The sequence below is a fragment of the Calypte anna genome, chromosome Z, assembly GCF_003957555.1.
Source record: "Calypte anna isolate BGI_N300 chromosome Z, bCalAnn1_v1.p, whole genome shotgun sequence".
Taxonomy (NCBI): Eukaryota; Metazoa; Chordata; class Aves; order Apodiformes; family Trochilidae; genus Calypte; species Calypte anna.
In genome coordinates, this window is record NC_044274.1 from 2,711,538 (window position 1) to 2,729,870 (window position 18,333).

At 44.8% G+C, this 18,333-nt stretch overlaps 1 protein-coding gene across 1 annotated transcript in view; it reads left to right on the plus strand.

The window, feature by feature from the left end:
- The first annotated feature begins 736 nt into the window (after positions 1 to 736).
- LOC115599939 (dymeclin-like) overlaps positions 737 to 18,333 on the plus strand; it is a 55,893-nt gene continuing 38,296 nt past the window's right edge. The window contains exons 1-2 of the mRNA XM_030467693.1: positions 737 to 837; positions 16,302 to 16,484. Of these exons, the coding sequence (XP_030323553.1) occupies positions 16,338 to 16,484 (147 nt within the window). The 5' untranslated portion in view covers positions 737 to 837; positions 16,302 to 16,337. The remainder of the gene's footprint in view (positions 838 to 16,301; positions 16,485 to 18,333) is intronic.

Sequence of the window (18,333 nt, forward strand, 5' to 3'; positions counted from 1 at the left end):
ATTGGATGTTAGGAAGAAATTCTTCACCATGAGGGTGGTGAGACCCTGGCACAGGTTGATCAGATGGGGTGGAAGCCCCATCCCTGGAAGATTTTGGGATTGGATGGGGCTCTGAGCAGCCTAGGCTGGTGGGAGGTGTCCCTGCCCATGGCATCCAGGAACTGGATCATCCTAAAGGTCCCTTCCAGCCCTAAAATTCTATGATTTATAAAGCTGAGGTAAAGCTTTCTTCCTTGACTGAAGCTAAGATAAATTTTGAAAGAATAATGGGTGCTAGCAAAAGGCAAAACCAGCCTCCAGGTACCCCAAGCTCCTGTCATACCCTTGGATTCTTCCTTCTGAGCCCTGAGATTGTTGATGGGGGTAACACACATGGTGCTGAGGGATGGTTTGCATGAGGTGCTGCTCTTAAAAATTGCATTTTAGCCACTGCACACTGGTTGTGAACTAAAGCTGCATGTCTGGTGTTGCTCCTGTTCTGCTCTGACTGGTGAGGATTTAACCATCAAGACGTGATGCTCTTCATGGTCTTTCTGGGCTGGAATGTGTCTAATTCCAGTCCTGCTGTTGCTTCACCCAAATGTTAAAGAAAGAAGTCAATTCTGTAACTCTTGTGCATCCAGAAATGATCTTTAGTCAAGTTTATTGAAACCTCTTTGGACTAGAGTGTGTTAAGTATTTCAGGACATTAATTAATTCTTTTAATTAATTTCCTTTTTTTTTTCCTCTTTCAATTTATTTTCTTTGCTGTCTAAAAAACACAACAAAGTGCTGGAGCAAGCCACTCAATCCTTAAGAGGTTCCCTGGGCTCCAGTGATTCTCCTCTCCCTGATTATGTGAGTATCAAACATCATCTTTTGCCTGGGGCTTCAAACCAGGAATGGGACATCCTAAAATCTCCAGAGATTTCTCAAAATCTTTCACAGCTCAGCAACCACCAACACTAAAAGAGAGAAACCTGGAGGAATGATGTCATGGCTGAAATTGACTTTAAAAGGACCAAAAAATGAAAACAAACAAACAAAAAAACCCCAAAACATAAAATAACACAAATGGCAAAACAAACCCAAGCTCTTCCTAGCCAAGAGCTTTACAGTTCCTTGTCCCCTTGCACTTCTCCAGTTGGTTTGGAGTTCAGGATATTGAAACCCTGGAGTTCAAATAATTTAGTTTATAAAGAACTGGGCTAAAATGGTCCCCCAGCAAAATAAAAAAGCACTGATTGAAAACAATTCCCAGTGATCCTTTGGGAATTCCTGCAGTCATGGAGCAAATTAGTATCTTCTGAACAAATGGACCCATCAAGGTTCTGCAGCTGATTGAGGCAGAACCCAGAAAGAGGCAGCAGTTTTGTAATATCATGGAATCACAGAGAATCACAGAATGGTTTGGGTTGGAAGGGACCTTAAGGATCCTCATCCTGAAGCTCTTTTCCACCCAAGGTGATTCTGCATCACAGAATTTAGTGGGTTAAAACTTGGAGAGGGGAGACTGAGGTTGGAGATGAGGAAGAAATTGTTGAATGTGAGGGTGCTGAGCCCCTGTGCCAGGTTTCCCAGAGAAGCTGTGGCTGCCCCATCCCTGGCAGTGTCTCAGGTCAGGTTGGATGGGGCTTGGAGCAACCTGGGCTGGTGGGAGGTGTCCCTGACTATGGAAAGGGGGTGGATCTAAATCATCTTTTAAGGTCCCTTCCAACCCAAACCATTCTGTGATTTCTAGTTACATAGAAAGAATTGTTATAATTCACATCAATTTTTTTTTTAAGTTCTAAATTTTGGCTGTTAAAGAAATTCATTATTCTTATCCTGATGGAGCTTAAATGTATTTAGGAAAAACTCTAAAAATAACCTCACTTAGTGTTGCTATTTTCAATCATTCCAGGTAGAGGGCTGTCACTTAACCACCTTTTTGCTGGTGAAGGTGTTTTGTGAGTGACAGAAGTAATGTGGTGTTGGGTTAAGCTTCTCATATTTTCAGGTGTCCTCTTGTAAGGAGCCATCCTTTAACCTTCTGTCCAAAATCTGCTGGTCCTGTGTCATTGAAGGTGTCAAAAAAAAATGCTGGCAATCCAAAAGAGGAGAAAAATATAAAAGAATATGAATGCCATGAGCTCTGGATGTAGATGGCATCCCTAGAGGGATTTCCAAGCCCTGGAGATGTGGTGCTGAGGGCCATGGGGCAGTGGTGGCCTTGGCAGTGCTGGGTTAAGGGTTGGACTTGAAGATCCTAAAGGTCCTTTACAACCAAAATTATTCTATATACATATAAGTGGAGGAAGAACCCCAAGCCACCAGTGGAGGTTGGTGGTGAACCTGCTGGAAAGCAGTTTGGAGGAGAAAGACCTGAGGGTCCTGATGGAGAGCAAATGGTGGCTGGAGGTCAGGGGAGGCCATTCTCCTCCCCTGGGGTGGTCACAGCTGGAATCCTGCATCAGATCTGGGCTCCCCAGTTCCAGAGAGACAGGGATCTACTGGAGAGAGTCCAGAGGAGGGTGACAAAGGTGATGGGAGCATCCCTGAGGAAAGGCTGAGGGAGCTGGGACTCTTTAACCTGGAAAAGAGAAGGCTGAGGGGAGACCTTATCAATATCTACAAGTATCTAAAGGGTGAGTGCAAGGGGTATGGAGATGGATTCTTCTCAGTACTTCCCAGTGACAGGATGGGCACAAGCTGGAACGTAAGAAATTCCATCCAAACAGAAGTAAAAATGTATTTACTGTGAAGGTGACAGACTGGCCCAGGCTGCCTAGGGAGGATGTGGAATCCCTATCTCTGGAAATACTCCAAACCCACCTGGATGCAGCCCTGGGTGATTGTAATTTAGTGGTAGAGTTGGACTGGATGATCTCCAGAGGTCCCTTCCAACTCTCTGTGGTTAATTCTACCTCCTGATGTTCCAGGGAGCCCTGTGCATGGCAAGGAGTTTGTCTCTTCTCTTCATAACCTGAATTAAACTTGGCATTTGGGTGAGGAGATAGTGATGATTCTTTTTGCCTCCTCACTTGGAGCTCCAGAATGGGCTAAAACAGTCCAATCTTGAGGTTCTTTGAGTTCTCCTTGGGTTATCTGGCAAATGGAAAGCAGCTGCCCCTTTAGGCATCTTCATTTTCAGACTCCTCAGCCCCTCCAGCATCATCTGGAAGTCATGGAGCATGTAAAACAAAGCTAAGAAGAAAAAGCAAAGCTTGTTTGTTTTATGTGGGATGAGCAACTCCACTTGAGGTCCTTCTCATTCAGCCCTTCAAAGGTTATTAAAAAGCAGCCTTGCAAAAGTGCTTTCCACAAGAAGAAGTCATTTTACTAACTTTCCCCCTTGTTCTTAGGGTTTGATTGCATTCCAAGCTGCAAGTATTTCATCAACAGTCCCCTTGCCTTGCCTTGCCTTGCCTTGCCTTGCCTTGCCTTTGCTTGTCTTGCCTTGCCTTGCCTTGCCTTGCCTTGCCTTGCCTTGCCTTGCCTTGCCTTGCCTTGCCTTGCCTTGCCTTGCCTTGCCTTGCCTTGCCTTGCCTTGCCTTGCCTTGCCTTGCCTTGCCTTGCCTTGCCTTGCCTTGCCTTGCCTTGCCTTGCCTTGCCTTGCCTTCCCTTGCCTTCCCTTGCCTTCCCTTGCCTTCCCTTGCCTTCCCTTGCCTTCCCTTGCCTTCCCTTGCCTTCCCTTGCCTTCCCTTGCCTTCCCTTGCCTTGCCTTGCCTTGCCTTGCCTTGCCTTGCCTTGCCTTGCTTTTTCTTTCCTTCCCTTCCCTTCCCTTCCCTTCCCTTCCCTTCCCTTCCCTTCCCTTCCCTTCCCTTCCCTTCCCTTCCCTTCCCTTCCCTTCCCTTCCCTTCCCTTCCCCTTCCCCTTCCCTTCCCTTCCCTTCCCTTCCCTTCCCTTCCCTTCCCTTCCCCTTCCCCTTCCCCCTCCCCTTCCCTTCCCCTTCCCTTCCCTTCCCCTTCCCCTTCCCCTTCCCTTCCCCTTCCCCTTCCCCTTCCCTTCCCCTTCCCCTTCCCCTTCCCGCTCTCCCTCTCCCTCTCCTGCCTCTCCTCTGTACACCTTCCAGGAGCTCTGTGTCCTTCTGGTGTTGGGGACTCCAGAACTGGACCCAGCACTGCAGGGGTGGTCTCAGCAGAGCAGAGGGGCAGAAGTGACATTTGCCAAGTCAGGTTCTTCTTGGGTATCCCTGTCTCCACCCTTACATTGAGCCAGAAGCCTATAAATACATTTTCTAAATATTAGTCATGCCCTCCTTCAGATGAATTATATTTTAGTTTAAAGAATATCACTCCTACCTAAACCCCCTATTTTTGTCTCCTTTAAAAAACAGCAATTTCAGAATAGACAGAAATAACCCACCTAACCCAAATTTAAAGCAAGTTTTTCTATTGAGAGCCAAATTCTTCACTTCTATCTGGATTCTTCATCAGTCCTTCTCTTTTTCCAAAAAATAAAAAGCTGCATAAATTCAACAGAAAGAACAAACTATCCTAAAATTCTCTGATCAAGACATTGATGAAGTTGGACCTCTTTAAATTTCCATTTATTAGTAGGAAGGACTTACAGAGGTGTCTTTAATGATTGCTTGTGGTCAAAGGATTTCTGGGCAAATGCATTGAAAAGAATCCAGAAGAATCAAGAATCTCCTTCTTGAAGAAGATTTTTTTTTCATCCTTGAGAAGCTCCACAAAAGTTTCATTGCTGTCTTGTGCTGGTGGTACCTTGATGGCAGGAAGCCCCATTTCACATGAAAATCCTCAGGATTTGGGAAAATCAGGATGAAAATTCCTCTTTTTCTGGAATTAGTATTTCTTGTTGCAGCAGCGTTTCCCTGATCATTCAGATAAGTCCCTCTCCTATTTTCATCTGATAGAAAACCTTCTGTTCTTTGGATTTGTGAGATTTGAGAACAAAATTAAAGAAGTGGGAGGAATGTCTGGAATTAGCAGTACAAACACCTACTGAAGTCCTTTGATTTTGGTTGTTACACACATTTGAAGAAAACCAAACATGAACATCATAGTATTTTAGGTATTTCCCTCCTTTAATAGTTGCGTGGGTTCAGGACATTGTCATTTTTGCATTAAGGGATGTAAATGATGACATTTGTTTGCATTTTTGTACTCAGAAGATGGTTTTTTTTTATGAGCCCACTTAAATGAGTGTCCTTTAAAGAGGATTTATCTCAAGATAGAATTGTTTGACTGGAAATAACACTGAAGATCCTAAAGTTCAGCCATTAACCCAGCACTGCCCAATCCCACCACTGAAGGTAATAACATCATGGAATGGTTTGGGTTGGAAAGGACCTTAAAGTTCATCCAGTTCCAGCTTTTATCCATGGGCAGGGACACCTCCCACCAGCCCAGGTTGCTCCAAGCCCCATCCAACCTGACCTGAGACACTGCCAGGGATGGGGCAGCCACAGCTTCTCTGGGAAACCTGGCACAGGGGCTCAGCACCCTCACATTCAACAATTTCTTCCTCATCTCCAACCTCAATCTCCCCTTTCTCTCCAAGTTTTAACCCATTTCCCTTCTCCTCTCCCTACCCCCCCGTCTCCAAAGCCCTCCCCCAGCTTTCTTGGAGCCCCTTCAGATATTGGAAGGTTGCTCTGAGCTCCCCTGGGAGCCTCCTCTTCTCCAGGCTGAACAAGCCCAATCCCTCAGCCTGGCTTCCCAGGGAGGTGCTCAGCCCTCTGAGCATTTGAGTGCCTCTCCTCTGGACACCTTCCAGGAGCTCTGTGTCCTTCTGGTGTTGGGGACTCTAGAACTGGACCCAGCACTGCAGGGCGGGGTCTCAGCAGAGCAGAGGGGCAGAATCCTCTATGGAAGTGTTTGGATGAAAAAAATTAACAGTACTGAGCTCTTGAAGGAGTTTGCTTTGCTGATTTGGTTTTGATTGGAAGATGTTATGCTTCAAAACAAGGAATATTTGACCACATGTTAGAAACATCTCACTAATTCTTTGTTTGAAACTCCCAGCCATGTGAAGCAAAGGAAAGGGATGCACAAGGAATCCTGTGCCAGGCCCTTTTGGGTACTAAATCTTTGACTGGAATCTTTGATGCTTTGGAATCATTCAAGATGAGGGATTGGTGAAACATGAGGACTTTTTGATGCCAACTTCTCTTCATCTTCACAGGGAAACTTGGGGGCTAAACAGGGATGTATTGAAACTCTTTTAGTTGTTTTGTTTTTTTTTAAATCAATCCATGTATATTGATTATATAATACATATATTTCTTTGCAACTTACCTATGATTTGGAAAAATTTCTCCCTGGCAAGGGTTGTCAGGGCCTGGCCCAGGCTGCCCAGGGCAGGGCTGGAGTCCCCATCATTCCTGGAGGGATTTTAAATTCAGCACCAAATGTACCCTGAGGCCTCTCCTGCCACCCATAAGAAAAATCCCATGGAACAAAATAAGCCACTTATTGAAAACTTGATTTTCCCTTCACCTGGTCTGGAAAGCAGCATTAAAAAAAAACATAAAATATAGGATTTAAATTTGGTTTATCCCTGGTGACAGTGGTGGATTCTTCTTTGTGAAATCTTGGTGAATCTAGAGGATGTTTAGAAGAAACAGAAATTCAGAAATTATTCTGAAATATTCAGAATTATTTCTGTTTTTCATGTTTATTCTTTAAAGTCACCCTGATGTTTTCAGCAGCATAACTGGGAAAGAGAATTTGTATTTCCCTTATATGTAACCATCAATTTCTCTTTGTTTTCCCATTTCTTTGTAGTTTATGAGCAAATTAGAGGAACACATCACACATGACCCACACTAAGCTTTGGAAATAGGAATTCTTCCCCACAATCAGTTCATTACAGGAACAGTAGCCCCAAAATGTTTAATTTTACCAATTTTTAATGTGCCATGAGGAACAGGATGGTTAAATGGCTCTGTGTGGTGGTAGTTACAAGAACTTGTAGTTAAATTGCATCTCAACACATGGGCATTGGGATGAGGGGAAACCTGTGCTTTCAGTCTGCTGTCTGGCTTTGGAGGGTTTAATTTTCAAGAAATTTTGGATTAGTGCATAAGTGCTCTTATTTACCTGGGTTTTTTTCAGATATTTTGCTTTTCAAGGGGGAAATTTCCAAACCCTGAAGCCAATATGCAGAGTCTCCACATAGCAAACCTAAAGCCATTCCAGGGAATTTTCTTTTAAAACACTGAGAACAGAAAAAACACTCAAAATTTATTCTCATTATTTAATCCTCTTTCATTCTTATCCCCAGCATCACTGGGAGATTTCAGCCATTGCTTGCACTGCTCTGAAACAAAGCAGAGAAGAGGGAAGGGATTTTTTTTTTTTTTCTTTTTTTACCTTTCAGAAATGTTTCTGGAATGGGATGGGCTTTTTCCAAACCTGTTCTTGGACATATTTATGCTTGAGCCCAAGCTGAGTGAGCCATGAACTGCTACTGGGAGAGATGACATCTTGCTCAAGATGTTCTGCTGCATTTTTCTTGACATCAAGCTGGTACCACATTTGCAGAGGCTGTTCCACTCCAGGCTAGCCCCAAACACTTGACCTTAAAGAAAGTGTTTACTAATAACTAAACCCAAGCATCCTGTTGGAAAGAAAAAAGATGGATATAACATTAGAGGGTAGATGGAATTCTTTTGTTGCAATAGGAATCAAAATCTTGAGTACCTCTCTTCCCTCCAGAGAAACTTGACAAGAGAATGGATGTTGCAGCTCCTAAAAAAAGGGGCTTTCAAGTTGCAGATAAATGAGATGCTTACTCAAGGCAGAGAAAAAAATCCAACACATTATTATTGAATCATAGAATGGTTTGGGTTGGAAAGGATCATAAATATCATCCAGTTCCAACACTCTTGTATGGCCAGGGACACCTCTCACTACACCAGGTCTACTGGAAAAAAAAAGAAGTCTGGACTAATAATGATAAATTTGAACAAATAATGACAAGTTTTCCCATTCCCACCCTAATCTTTTAGACTTTGATAGAGTGAAACTTGCAGCTCCTTTCCAACCATGATTATTCTAAGAAACGAGAGCAAGAAAAATGGAATGAGAAAAATGGAATTTTCATGGAATTTTTCTTGAATTGAACACTATTTTTCTACAAGGAATTCACCATCTTACCTTGTGGTGGACTCTGTTAATTCAAACCCATTAGAAAACTTCGCTTAATTTATTATTCAACAGTCATAATTGCTTCCAGGACTTTGGTGAGGAACACTTGACTGGCTCCAGGATGGAGGTACAACATCCCCAAGTGCTTCTCTGTCTTTCAGACATGGTGATCACTCATCCACTGCTGCACTTTATGAACCAGGCTGCACAAAATGAAGTTTTGTCCCAAAAGAGATGAAACTTGATAAATATTTCAGGGAAATGAGTTGAAGAATGCAGTTTTAATGTCTTTCTATCAAGAGTGTTTTTCAACATTGGAGAAAATGTCATCTCTTGCTTATAGTTCATTTTGGAACTGGTACTTGTAGTACTTAACCCTCACTTTCTTTGAGTTCTGGGGTTTCCAAATCTCTGTTAAAACTTCATTTTTTTTGGTGTTCAGGCTACAGCTGCTGTGTGCTTCCCCATAATTTGGCAGGAAGCAGAGCAGGGGTCATTATCATCTGGCTTTATCAGAATGGCTGCAGTGTCCAGGGGAATGCATTTGAAAAATAAGATGGAATGTAGTAAAAACAACTTTTAATCTAAAAGTTCCTCCATTTAGTTGGGTTGCCTGCTCTCAACTCTCAAAAGGCTGCTTCTCATCTGCTCCCTATTTGCACTTGATTCAACCAGAGGGAGCAGAACCAAGTTCTGAGGGTTTTTCAGGTCCATCTGAGTGGGATAAATGATGCTGCTTCTAGCAGTGACTAAGTTTGAAGAAGTGGTAAGGACAACAACTCAAAGCACTTTATGATGTTTTCAAAGGGTTTTACCTATTATGAGGACCAGCTTTTTAGGAGGGACAGAACAAGTGGTGAGGGACTTAAAGAAGTGTTTTATAATGAAGGTGCTGAAACCCTGGCCCAGGCTGGAGGTGGGAGAGGTAGGGAGGGATCTGGCCGGGCTGGATCCATGGGCTGAGCCCCACTGAGGTTCAGCCAGGCCAAGTGTTGTGTCCTGCACTTGGGTGACCCCAACCGCAGGCAATGCTCCAGGCTTGGGGCTGGGAAGTGCCCAGAGGGAAAGGAGCTGGGGGTGACAGTGGCTGAAGAGGAGCCAGGGGGTGCCCAGGTGGCCAAGAAGACCACCAGCATCCTGGCTTGTGTCAGGGCAACAGAGCTGGGGTAGGGTCTGGAGCACAAGGAGAAGGTTCTGGAGAACTTGTGAGGAGCTGAGGGAAGTGGGAATGTTGAGTTTGGAGGAGGCTGAGGGGAGACCTTCTGGCTCTCTGCAAGCCCCTGAGAGGAGGTTGGAGCCAGGGGGGTCAGGCTCTGCTCCCAAGGAAGAAGGGATGGGAGAAGAGGAATTGAGCTGGAGGTTTTGATTGGAGCTTGGGAAGAATTTCTCCCTGGCAAGGGTTGTCAGGGCCTGGCCCAGGCTGCCCAGGGCAGGGCTGGAGTCCCCATCATTCCTGGAGGGATTTCCAAGGCCTGGAGATGTGGTGCTGAGGGCCATGGGGCAGTGGTGGCCTTGGCAGTGCTGGGTTAAGGCTTGGACTGGGTGATCTCCAAGGTCTTTTCCAACCCAAATCATTCCATGATTCCATGAAAAGCTGAGCCAAGGTTCTGTGCAGCTCAGAGGCAGCTTGGGGACAGGAGCTCTGTGCTGAGGACACTTCTCATGTGGCAGCTGAAGTGACCATGGAGCTGCTGAGACCTCAGGCTGCAATTATGGGGGAAATAGCCTCAGGGAGACTGCCAGAAGTCTTCAGAAAATCTGTTTCTGTCTCTAAAGAGCTTGTTTCATCCTGAGAGACAGCCTCATATCCACTCTTGGTTGAACACCTCTCTTCATAACATCACAAGTGACTGAAATGGGGTTTGCAGATTACTCTTATTTTCCACAACAATAGGAAGGAAGAAAACAGAAAGTAGAATCATTTTCTTTTTGTTTTTATTGGACATGAGAAGCCATGAGGGTTAGTTAAGCAAAGTTGCCACATGGTCATGCCTCCCTTTTAATCTTAAGAATCGGAGGCTGGAGCTTTGCTTTCCTTCAGAACACAACTTTTTTATGCAGTTCTCTATTATTATAAAAATAAAAATTAAATTTAGGCTGAAATAAATTCAAAGGATGAACCCTTGGAATCTTTCAGTGAGAAAAGATGGGTCACATAAACTGAGCAGGTTTTTGGCAGCTCTGAGGTCACTGCCAGTGATACATCTGCTTTATCTTTTTTTGAGTAAATATTTCTGTAAGGAACCAAACTGTGAGCACACACCCAGGGTTTGGGGGTTTTAGCTGTTTGGCTGTGCTGATCTTTTATAATCCATATAATTATCATTGGTTTTTACACATCAGTGTCTTTCCAGCACTACTGAACCAAATGGAATTGTCCAGGAGGATGTAATTATTAATTCTATTGCAGTAAGAAAAGGAAGATTATTCTGGAATGGCCAGAGCTGGGGACGTCCAGCTCTGCCTGGAGTTTTCCTTGGCTTTCTCTGCACATTTGTGTGTCCCTTGTTAGTGTTTATCAAACTCCAATTATTTGTTTCCAGATAATGTTCTCATTCCTGTGCTCATAGTGTTTTCCTCTGCATCCTCTTGGCTTGTTCCCATTCTCTTTTCTCCGCCTTTATCACTTGTTTGTTCCTTTTTCTTTAAAAAAAAAATAAAAAATAAAAATAAACCCAGGCTACCCAGAGCTGCATTTGCATCACTTGTGGCTCTCATTGCCAACATTGGTCCTTGTGCAACTGGAACCTGACCAAACAGCTGGCTTTTTGCCTTAAAAATTAAAATCTTTGCAAAAATCCTGCCATGCTTAATCCTGACAAGGAGGTTTCTGTCTCCTAAGATTATAAAAAAAAAACAACCTGGGATTATCAAAAGATCAGAGGATGGCTTAGGTGGGAAGGTCTCAAAAATTGGTACCAGGTTTTAGCTTCCACATTTCTTTTAATGGTGGGTAGAATTATTGCTGTGGGCATAAAACAAAACAAAACAAAACAAAACAAAACAAACAAAAAAACCCCCCCAAAAAAAACCTAAAAAAAAAAACAACAAAAAAAAAGAAACAAAAAAGGAAGGGTAGAGCTGGTGTGTTGCTGTTCTCTGAGACCTCTTTTGTAAATACTCTCATGCTTTTCAATTTCTGAATTTGTCAACTTCAAGCAATAGGAAAACCCCATTATTTGGAACTCCTCCTTTAACTGTCCTATTTAATGGATTGAAACTTTCCTACCTCACGCCCCAGCATCCTATAACAGCCAATTCAGTTAAAAAAAATAAAATATATGACATTCATAGAATGGTTTGGGTTGGAAGGGACCTTACAGCTCATCCAGTTCCAGTTTGGGTGGCGTTTTATCAGCTCTTACAGTGTCGCTCCATTGTCTCATCCAAACACCATCCTTGGCTTTCTGCTTGTTTTTTCCTGGTTTTTTTTTACATAGAATCACAGAATCATAGAATGGGCTGGGTTGGAAGGGAGCTCAGAGCTCATCAAGTCCAACCCTTGATCCACTCCCCCCGTGGTTCCCAGCCCATGGCACTCAGTGCCACATCCAGGCTCTTTGGAAAGATCTCCAGACACGGAGAATCCACTACTTCCCTGGGCAGCCCATTCCAAGGGCTGATCACCCTCTCCAGAAAGAAATTCTTTCTCAGCTCCAACCTAAACCTCCCCTGGCACAACTTGAGACCCTTTGTGCCCTCTTGTCTTGCTGAGAGTTGCCTGGGAAAAGAGCCCAACCCCCCCCTGGCTCCAACCTCCTTTCAGGGAGTTGCAGAGAGTGATGAGGTCTCCCCTGAGCCTCCTCTTCTCCAGCCTCAACACCCCCAGCTCCCTCAGCCCTTCCTTCCTCACAGCAATTCTGCTGGATCCCTTCCCAGCCTCCTTGCTCTTCTCTGCACCTGCTCCAGCACCTCAAGCTCCTTCCTGAGGGACTTGCTGAGGGGCCCAGAACTGGACACAGGACTCAAGCTGTGGCCTCCCCAGGGCTGAGCACAGGGGCAGAATCCCTTCCCTGGACCTGCTGGCCACGCTCTTCCTGAGCCAGCCCAGGATGCCATTGGCCTTCTTGGCCACCTGGCCACACTGCTGGCTCATGTTTACAAACACTTTCATCACTGATTATTTCCTCACTGAGTATTTGTCTCTTGGGATAACATATGCAAGGCTGGGATTCTGTCCCACTTCTTTGATGGAGCTCACACTTCTTAGAATTCTTGTTATCTGCTCTGGTATGGGTGAAAATCTTCACTGTGCCTCCTGGCTTTCTTCATCTGGGTCCCAGGTTCTTCACCTGGAAAGCTGTAGCTGGAAGAAAAGAAGGAAAAAAACCCAAAATATGGTTGTTTCTGACCATCAGCTTTTAAAAGCTTTTAAAATAATTTCTGAAAAACGACCTGGTAACTTTTTAATTGTTTGAAGCTGACCAGTAGCAGCTTTTTTCTTGAAAAAACATGTTTGGAGATGGTTAGCAACACTTTCTATTTAAACTATTTGTGCACTGCCCAGGTTTTAAGCTGAGCATGTTTTATTAAAAATAATTGATATTTTGTAAAGCAATTAATTGTGTGGTTGCTACTTTTCTGGTAACTGGAAAGATCTCACTTGAATCCACAATGTTTCTGCCAAGTAATATTTTCTGTATTTTAAGATAGTGACTACAGCATTCTGTTCCATTGGATTAGAATCACAAAATCCTTTTGGTTGGAAAAACTCCTTCAGATCAAGTCCAGCCTGAAACCCAGCACTGCCAAGCATGACCCTAAGGTGACATTTTAAAAGGTGACATTAGGGTTTTAAAAACCCCCACAACATACCATATCCTGCTTTAAATCCAAGTTGAGCAGCATGTGCCACTCCACACAGGTCAGCCAGGTCTGGATGTTTCTTTTTTCTGGATGTTTGTTGGAGTGTGTGCACCAAATGCTGTTCTTCAAAGAGGAATTCCCAAAGGTTTTTATCATCTAAATCTCCTCTGGATGTGCAGGAGACAAGCAGTGGGGAGAATCCAGTGAATCATAGAATCATAGAATCATAGAATTAGCCGGGTTGGAAGGGACCTCAGAGATCATCTAGTCCAACCCTTGACCCACCGGAGCAGTTGCTAGACCATGGCACTGAGTGCCACATCCAGTCTGTTTTTAAATGTCTCCAGGGACAGAGAATCTACCACCTCACCGGGCAGTCCATTCCATAGCCTGATCACCCTCTCCGTGAAGAAATTCTTTCTAATATCTAACCTAAACCTCCCCTGGCACAACTTAAGACTGTGTCCTCTTGTCTTGTTGAAGGTCGTCTGTGAAAAGAGTCCAGTTCCCACCTCGCTACAGCCTCCTTTCAGGGAGTTGTAGACAGCAATGAGGTCTCCCCTGAGCCTCCTCTTCTTCAGGCTGAACACCCCCAGCTCCCTCAGCCTCTCCTCATAGGGCCTGTGCTCGAGTCCCTTCACCAGCCTGGTTGCCCTCCTTTGGACCTGTTCCAGGACCTCGATATCCTTCTTAAACTGAGGGGCCCAGAACTGGACACAGTACTCGAGGTGTGGCCTAAAGGGTGAGGATGGGTGCTCCCTTCTCTATGCTCCTCAGCAGCATGGAAGAGATGGAGGAGTAGGGTCAGGGAATCATAAAATAATGGGACATTTTGGGTTGGAAAGGACCTTAAAGTTCATCCAGTTCCATCTTTTATCCATGGGCAGAAACACCTCCCAAGAGCCCAAGTTGCTCCATGCCCCATCCAACCTGACCTGAGACACTGCCAGGGATGGGGCAGCCACAGCTTCTCTGGGAAACCTGGCACAGGGGCTCCGCACCCTCAAATTCAACAATTTCTTCCTCAGATCTCATCTCAATCTCCCCTTTTTCAGCTTAAAACCATTCCCCTTCATCCCATCACTCCATGCCCTTACCAAAAGCCCTTCCCCAGCTTTCCTGTAGAAGAGAAGCAGCTTTGCTTTCTAGTAAAAGTAGCCAGAGCAAAGTGGTAGCAAATTTTGCTCTTTAGATGAGGCTCACCAGGGTAGTGCCAGGTTCCCATATTCTCTCCTGCCTTGGTAAGAGCATGTGTCTGGTAAGTGATGGTTCTTTAGAACAGAAAACAACTCCACTGTGTAGAAATTGATTGACAGCCCCCCCCCCAAAAAAAAAGCTGTCACAGACCTGTTAGGAAGTGTTCATGTGCCTCATGATAACTCAGAAAATGACTTTTTGGTGAAAAGCAAATGCCATTGGTTTCAGTCTTTGTACTGAGCTGGAAAACTCCAGCTGGTTTGCTCTGATTCACCTTCTTGCCAGCTCTGTAAAACCTCACAACCCAACTTTGGTTGTGGTGGAAACACCTAATGAGAAGACCAAAGGAGATTTGCCTTTTTTTCCTCTGTCCCAAGGGAGGACAGGCAGCCCTCTGGAATATCTGGGTATCCCAGGGAGAGGAGTCCAGAAGGTTCTTGTGCTGCCTTGTTCAGCTTAGAAAGCTGGAGTTTCAAAAACCATCAGGAGTGCTTTCTCAAAGGCATTAAGAAGGAGAAAAGCTCTACAAATTTATCTTGAGTGTTATAGAGCACTACTAAAGCAGATTTCTTATTTTCTTCCTTTATTACAAGTATTCAGTGCCAAAAATTTACACACAAAAGCCAAGGGCTGAGTCTAGAGAATGGTGTCAGACTCAAGGTGTGATGGGATCCCAATCAATTTTCCTTCTCCTGTCTTTGCTTTTTTCTGTCACGAGCAGCTCTTTATTTGTCTGATTATTTTTCTCTCTCTCTCCCTATCTCTCCTCCCCAAGCAGGGCCTGAACAAAACCCTTAGTAAATGAAATTTATACTGAAGTGTTTTTACTTAGAGTAGGAAGTATTGAAAAGGTAAAGTTGACTTCAACTCACAGTGAATTGGGGTGGTTACAATATTTTAATCAGAGAATTGTCATGGTTGGAGAAGACCTTTCAGATCGCCACATCCAACTGTCAACCAACACTCCCCCTCTATAAAATAAATAAAGTTTTATTTATCCATATCTGCATCGCCATGCCCACTAGAGCACGTCCAATTCTAAAAGCTGGGAGACACCTGGGACCCCAGGGAAGTGAAGCTAACCAATTAAGATATCAAATTGTTCAGGAAAAAAATAGGAACATACTTTTATATCTTTCTTTCTCATCTCACCAAGAGAGAGCTGATCTCCTGCTGAACAAAGCTTTGCTGTATTCAGTAACTACAGGTCCATTAGGCTTCTGGAGATGATGTGAAACCAAGGGACAGAGGGGGTGCAGTCTCCAGAAAGCTCAACTATGCAAATTAAATGGCTTTTCTGGGCATCACTGGTGGACTTTGTTCACCCAAGAGTGTTTAAAGGGTCAAGGAATGAAAAAGGCTTCTCCCATGTAGCAAAAGGTCCACGTGGGGCTGGTTTTGGGCTTGTTCTGATTTTGCTGGTTGGTGCTTTCAGAGAATCACAGAATTGTTGTGGTTGGAGAAGAGCTCTGAGATCACTGTGTCCAACATTCCCCCCGAATAAAATATATTGATCAATATCTGTCAATATCACCCACTGGAGCACGTCCTGCAGTGCCTCACCCACATGGCTTTTCAATCCCTCCAGGGATGGGGACTCCACCACCTCCCTGGGCAGCCCATTCCTACACCTGACTGCTCTCTCAGGCAGGAAATTCATCCTCAGAGCTGGGCTAAACCTCCCCTGGTGCAACTTCAGCCTCTGCTCCTGGCATTGTGCACTTGAGAGAGGAGCCCAGCACCTCCCTACACCTCCCTACAACCTCCTTGGAGGGAGTTGTGCAGAGCAAGGAGGTCTCCTCTCAGCCTCCTCTTCTCCAAACTCAACATTCCCAATTCCCTCAGCTTCTCCTCATAAGATCTGTTTTCCAGACCCTTCCCCAGCTTGGTTGCCCTTCTAAATATCAATATCTCATCATCATCTGGACTTGCTCCAGCCCCTTGGTGTCTTGTCATAAGGAGCAATCCTTTTTGCTTTGCTTCTGGTGAGAAATGAAGCTCTGAGGATGATTGCATTGCCTTTCAGTTCAAATTTGGGTTCTTATAAGAGGAACCAGATCTTTTTCCAGATCCAGGCATTCCAGATTTCCTCACTGGTGAGATATTAACCAGCTCACAGCCCTGTTCAGTCCTTATTCCCCACGCACTCTTTTATTACCTGGTTTATTTAAGTTTTTACAATGGCAAAGGGCACTCTAACCTTATGTTCCTTTCTTAAAGGCTCAGGACCTGAATGTCATCGAGGAAGTGATCCGAATGATGTTGGAGATCATCAACTCCTGCTTGACCAACTCTCTCCACCACAACCCCAACCTGGTCTACGCTCTGCTCTACAAGCGGGAGCTGTTTGAGCAGTTTCGGACCCACCCTTCCTTCCAGGATGTCATGCAAAACATAGATCTGGTGAGTGAGGTGTTGCTTCAAGAGGTTCTTATTTCATTTCCTCAGCCTTTGGAGAAGAGGGAAATACTCATCATCTCTAGCAGTTTCTTCTAGGAAGTGTTTTCTATCTAATTTGAATGCTGAGGACGACTTTTTAGATCTAACTTAAATACCTGAGATGAGGAGGAAGGTGAAAAAGATGCTCCAGGGGCTGGAGCAGCTCTGCTGTGAGGAGAGGCTGAGGGAGCTGGGATTGTTCAGCCTGGAGAAGAGAAGACTCCATGGGGACCTCAGAGCTGCCTTCCAGTTCCTGAAGGGAACCTCCAGGAAGGCTGCAGAGGGACTTTTCCCAAGAGTGTCCAGCCATAGGAGAAGGGGAAATGGTTTGAAAGTGCAGGAGAAGAGGTTGAGGCTGGATCTGAGGAAGAAGTTCTTCAGCAGGAGGGTGCTGAGACTCTGGAAGAGATTGCCCAGAGAAGCTGTGGCTGCCCCCTCCCTGGAGGTGTTCAAGGCCAGGTTGGATGAAGCTTGGAGCATCCTTGTCTGGATGAGAGGTGTCCCTGGGCATGGCAGGGAGCTTGGAGGAGATGAGCTCTGAGCTCCCTTCCAGCCTCAGCCATCCTGTGAGAACACTGAGTTCAGGTGTTTTCATGTTGTCATTTCCTGGCCTTCTCACTGTGACTTCTCCTGGGTAACATCTTGAACTCAGCAGAGCCAAGGGGGGTTGGGAATTCCCACCCTGTTCCCCAGCTCTCATTCCCCTGAGGAAGGACAAGATCAAATTCTCTTCACTACTCCCAGTTAGAAACCTCTTTTTGGGGGGCAGACTGAGCAGGTTTCCTCCTCTTTTTCTTTACTCAGACTCCCCTCAGCAGCCTGTTCATGGATAGGTGGGATCTGTAAAAAGCAGTGAAGAGCAAATACTCAGCTGCCTTATTCCCTGGGCTGCATCTGAATGTGTGATGCTTTCAGCTGCAAACTCTCTTTTCACAGAGAGAGATAAATAGATATTTGGATAAACAGACATTTTACAAGAAAAGAGAAGGAACTAGAGGAGGATGAGAGGTGAATTTCAAGGCCAGGTTGGATGGGGCCTTGAGTGCCCTGATCCAGTGGGAGGTGTCCTGCCTGAGGAGCTGGGGTGGATCTTGGTGACCTTTAAGGTCCCTTCCAACCCAAACCATTCTGTGATTCCAGCATTCTGTGAGATACTGCTGTGGCTCACTGTGGAGGATGACTTGGGAAATTAAATTTGGAAATTAAAGTGTTCCTTAATTACTGCTGATAGTGGCTGTAATGCTCATAGTGAGAAACTGAGTAATGCACAGAAAAAAACCAGATTTTAAGAACAAGAATTATTTCTTTGCCATCTACTTGTTGTTTGCAGAGCTTGGGCAATGGTGAAAGTCAACTTGTGTGACCAGTGGGTGTGGAATACTGGAAGGGGAAGCTGGACTGGGTGCTGAATTTCTTGCTGCAGTGAATAATAGCACATTTATTGCATGCAGTGGAAAATCTGCTGAGGGTTGTGTTTTCCTCTGCTTTTATTATAAAATATAACAGCAGGTGAACAGATTCCTGCTGATCCTTAAAGGCATTTTAAATGTTGGCCTGAGACCCTGCTCTGTACCTGTCCCTTCTTCTTCTCATCTCCCTTCATGTTTCCTGATCATGCAATAGCCAAGGATTCAGAGCTCAAAACTCTCCCAACTTTTGGCAGCTGCAAACCACAGCCAGCCCTGGGACAGCCTGGATGGTGAGGATAAAAAATCTTCAAGCTGTGTAAAGAGAAGATATGAAGATAACAGCCATCTCCATCCCTGTCTGAGAGGGGGACCTTCTCTGGTTCCTTGTTCAGCTCCAGGAAAAC